Source organism: Chaetura pelagica, unplaced genomic scaffold, assembly GCF_000747805.2.
Source record: "Chaetura pelagica isolate M959 unplaced genomic scaffold, ChaPel_1.0 scaffold96, whole genome shotgun sequence".
In the NCBI taxonomy this organism is placed as follows: domain Eukaryota; kingdom Metazoa; phylum Chordata; class Aves; order Apodiformes; family Apodidae; genus Chaetura; species Chaetura pelagica.
Genome location: NW_009953723.1, coordinates 1,330,111 through 1,333,738, shown reverse-complemented (window position 1 = coordinate 1,333,738; position 3,628 = coordinate 1,330,111). Strand labels below are relative to the sequence as shown.

Here is a 3,628-nt window from a genome sequence, read left to right as displayed (position 1 = left end):
AAACCCCCCAGCAGGGAGCCACAGGAGTGGGGATCCATCCTGAGCCTCCCTGGCACACTTCCCACCACCCTGAGCGGAGGCAAGACACCTCCCTGCTGCCAACAGCCTTGAAATCCCTTTTTTTGGGTGAGACTGATGAATCAGCATCCCACTGCCTCCGGCCACTGTCACTGAGAGGGGATGAGAAGCCCCAGATGTCCTCAGCACACCTCTGAGGGTGTTCCGGCGGGGAACTCTCTCGGATTAGGGAATCCTTTTTCCCTGGCTTATGTAAGACCCGGAGACTCCTTTTATGGTTGGCTCTTCCTGCTTTGTCAAGAGCAAAGAACAAATGTAACTTCATCTGCGCTTGTGGGTTGGCTAACTGGTTAAACATCTGATTCAAGCTAAGTACAGAACAGGCTTTTGATGGGCGGATTTAATTTGGAGTAAAAACCAGGATGCTGCCCCCCTCCCTTACTGAATATTCCCAAGATAGCAGTTGCTCTGGTGCAATTAAGCAGTGGGGATGACTCCCACCTACTAATGCTTTAGAATGTCCAGAGTGCTCCAGATTGTACTGAATTCATTCTTTTGAGTGTTTCCCCCTCTCCTTTCCCCCTCCTCTTTTCTTTTTGCCTTTTTATTTTTTTTTCCTTTGATTTTTTTTTTTTTTTTATAAACTGCTGATTTAGTGCCATTTCCAAGCACTTGCATTAGGAGTGAGCTCACTGTGTGTGTGTTTGCACGCATGGGAGGGTGTGCGGGGGGCCCGTGGGTGTCTGTCTTGGTGTGACACACTGAATTCCTCCTCATCTTCTCCCTCTGTGAGCCCTGCCAGGGGAAGCATGCTAATGCTGACCTTGCTGAGTAAATAGTTGTGCAGTGAATAAGTGGTTTTCCTGCAACCCGAGAGGCGGAAGGTGCGATTACTCATCCATCTCCCCAACTGTCTCCAGCACCTTTCAAGTGCTTCTCGCGTCGAGTCTGGGGGCGTGAGAGAGGGGGTGGGAAGCGAGGGGAGGCTGCCAAGATCTGGGTTGCCACAGACACCGGCCTCGCTTCTCCTCCAATGAACACTGCGCTGGGAGTGCGAGAGGAGGCAGGACACCGCCCACATGTTGAGCTGTGTGGGGTATAAGTAGATGGAAGAGCCTGGACTAGTGGCAGTTCAGACAGGGAAGAGAAGCAGATCTTTGCATCTCCAGTGAAAGCGTCGCCAAGTTTCCCAGAGGAGAAATCGTCAGGATTTTTGCAGCAGCTTCCAGCTTCTGTGTGCATCTCTGTTTTTCTCCAGTGAGGACTCTCTGCCGTTCGAGATTCTCAGCTCTGGATGAACAGGTAGTGGGTGTAAGTGTGGGGCTGGACGTCTTAGTTAACTCCTCTCCGTATTCCTGGAGGATCCTGACTCTCTCTGGGACACTCTGAGCACGTGAGATCGGCATTTCCAGTGGGGCACTGGGAGAAACTGACCTACAGCTCTCTCTCGGGAATCCAAAGGGACCGAAAAGCTCGCTCTGTGGTGATACCTGATTTAGTTGTGTTTGTGTTGAAAAGTCCTTTGGGTGGGGTTTAGAAGTTTCTGTGTGTCTTTCGGGAAGTGCTGTGGTGGGGTTTTTTGCGGGCCAGCTCTAGTGCCAGGGTTTACAAGCCAGTACTTTCTGTGTTTGCCACTCTCACGGTCGGAGCCATGCAGCTGGATAATGTCACCAATGCAGGCATCCACTCCTACCAGGGGCACCGTGGAGTTGCCAACAAGCCCAATGTGATCCTGCAGATAGGGAAATGCAGGGCAGAAATGTTGGAGCACGTCAGGAGGACCCACCGGCACCTCCTGACTGAAGTCTCCAAGCAGGTGGAGCGTGAGCTAAAAGGGTTGCAGAAATCAGTGGGGAAGTTAGAGAACAACTTAGAGGACCATGTCCCAACTGATAATCAGAGATGGAAGAAGTCCATCAAGGCCTGCCTGGCCAGATGCCAGGAAACAATTGCCCATCTGGAGAGGTGGGTCAAGAGAGAGATGAATGTTTGGAAGGAGGTCTTTTTCCGTCTGGAGAAGTGGGCAGACCGCCTGGAGTCCATGGGAGGCAAATATTGCCCTGGGGACCAAGGCAAGCAGACTGTGTCTGTTGGGGTGGGAGGCCCAGAGATAAGGCCAAGTGAGGGTGAGATTTATGACTATGCCCTTGATATGAGCCAAATGTATGCCCTGACCCCTCCTCCTGGGGAGGTGCCCAGCATCCCCCAGGCACATGATTCTTACCAGTGGGTCTCTGTGTCAGAGGATGCTCCAGCCTCCCCAGTGGAGACCCAGGTCTTTGAGGATCCCCGGGAGTTCTTGAGCCACTTGGAGGAATACTTAAAGCAGGTGGGTGGAACAGAAGAATATTGGCTGTCTCAGATCCAAAACCACATGAACGGCCCAGCTAAGAAGTGGTGGGAATACAAGCAGGACTCTGTAAAGAACTGGGTCGAGTTCAAGAAGGAGTTCCTGCAATACAGTGAGGGCACTCTCACTAGGGATGCTATCAAACGGGAGCTGGATTTGCCCCAGAAAGAGGGGGAACCCCTGGACCAGTTCCTTTGGCGCAAGAGAGACTTGTACCAGACCCTCTATGTTGATGCTGATGAGGAGGAAATTATCCAGTACGTGGTAGGCACCCTCCAGCCCAAACTGAAGCGCTTCTTGAGTTACCCTCTGCCCAAGACTTTGGAGCAGCTGATCCAAAGAGGGAAGGAAGTCCAAGGCAACATGGACCACTCTGAGGAGCCCAGCCCACAGAGGACCCCTGAGATCCAGTCAGGAGATTCTGTGGAGACTGTGCCTCCCTCAACCACTGCCAGTCCCGTGCCAAGCAATGGGACTCAACCTGAGCCCCCCAGTCCACCAGCTACTGTCATATGAGTTAGTCCAAGAGAGGCAATAGTCTGAGTTACATGAAAGGGAGAAAGGGGCATATTTAGGAAGCTTCTCCTTGGAGAGAGGTTCTGGCTGAGACGAGACATGAGATGTGCTCTGTCCAACAGCCCATAGCAGAGGAATTAACTTTGCTTGTGGGGGGAGGGAGGCAGTGGGGGAGAGGCACCTTAGGATGTGGTTGCCCACCTCACCTGAGCCATGCAATATGGTGGTGCTGGAGATACTGCTTGCACCACTGTGGGGAATGGACAATTTTATATGATCCCTGACAAGAAACTAGAAACAATTCCCAACTTTAGAAGCAGCTGCTTAGCACTGGCAGCTTTCAAGGATTACATACAAGTGCAGCAATTGGCTGAGGGTTCCTACCCATCTGGATCTCCTCCTCTCCTCCCTCTTCTGAAGAGGTGTCCCTGCCCTGAAAAGATACCTTTCTTTTGGCCCTTGCCCAATTCTGATTTACCACTGGGCTTCTGTTTACTTGGCAATCTCCTGTCCTTCCTTGTTCCAAAAGATTAAGATTCTTTTGTATTTCTAAGTTAAAAGAAATCTTATTACTTCAGCAATCAAAAACTTTAAGAATCTGAATTATTTTTAGTGTTTTTCATTTCACTGCACCTAATACCTGCTCTAATGTTTTTCATCTCAAGAGGCTCTTACTGGCTTACTTCTTGTATTAGTTTCTGCTCACTCCAGTCAAGGCCACTGCAGTGCAGAGGCAGATTTCAC

At 50.8% G+C, this 3,628-nt stretch overlaps 1 protein-coding gene across 1 annotated transcript; it reads left to right on the top strand.

The window, feature by feature from the left end:
* The first annotated feature begins 1,577 nt into the window (after positions 1-1,577).
* On the top strand, positions 1,578-3,294 carry ARC (activity-regulated cytoskeleton-associated protein). The gene has a single exon (XM_010000547.1). The coding sequence runs from the start codon at positions 1,670-1,672 to the stop codon at positions 2,882-2,884; it is 1,215 nt and encodes a 404-aa protein (XP_009998849.1). The 5' UTR covers positions 1,578-1,669; the 3' UTR covers positions 2,885-3,294.
* Positions 3,295-3,628: the final 334 nt, after the last annotated feature.

What these genes read in the sequence shown, in the direction of transcription:
- ARC (XM_010000547.1), top strand. Translation starts at nt 1,670, where the DNA reads ATGCAGCTGGATAATGTCACCAATGCAGGCATCCACTCCTACCAGGGG.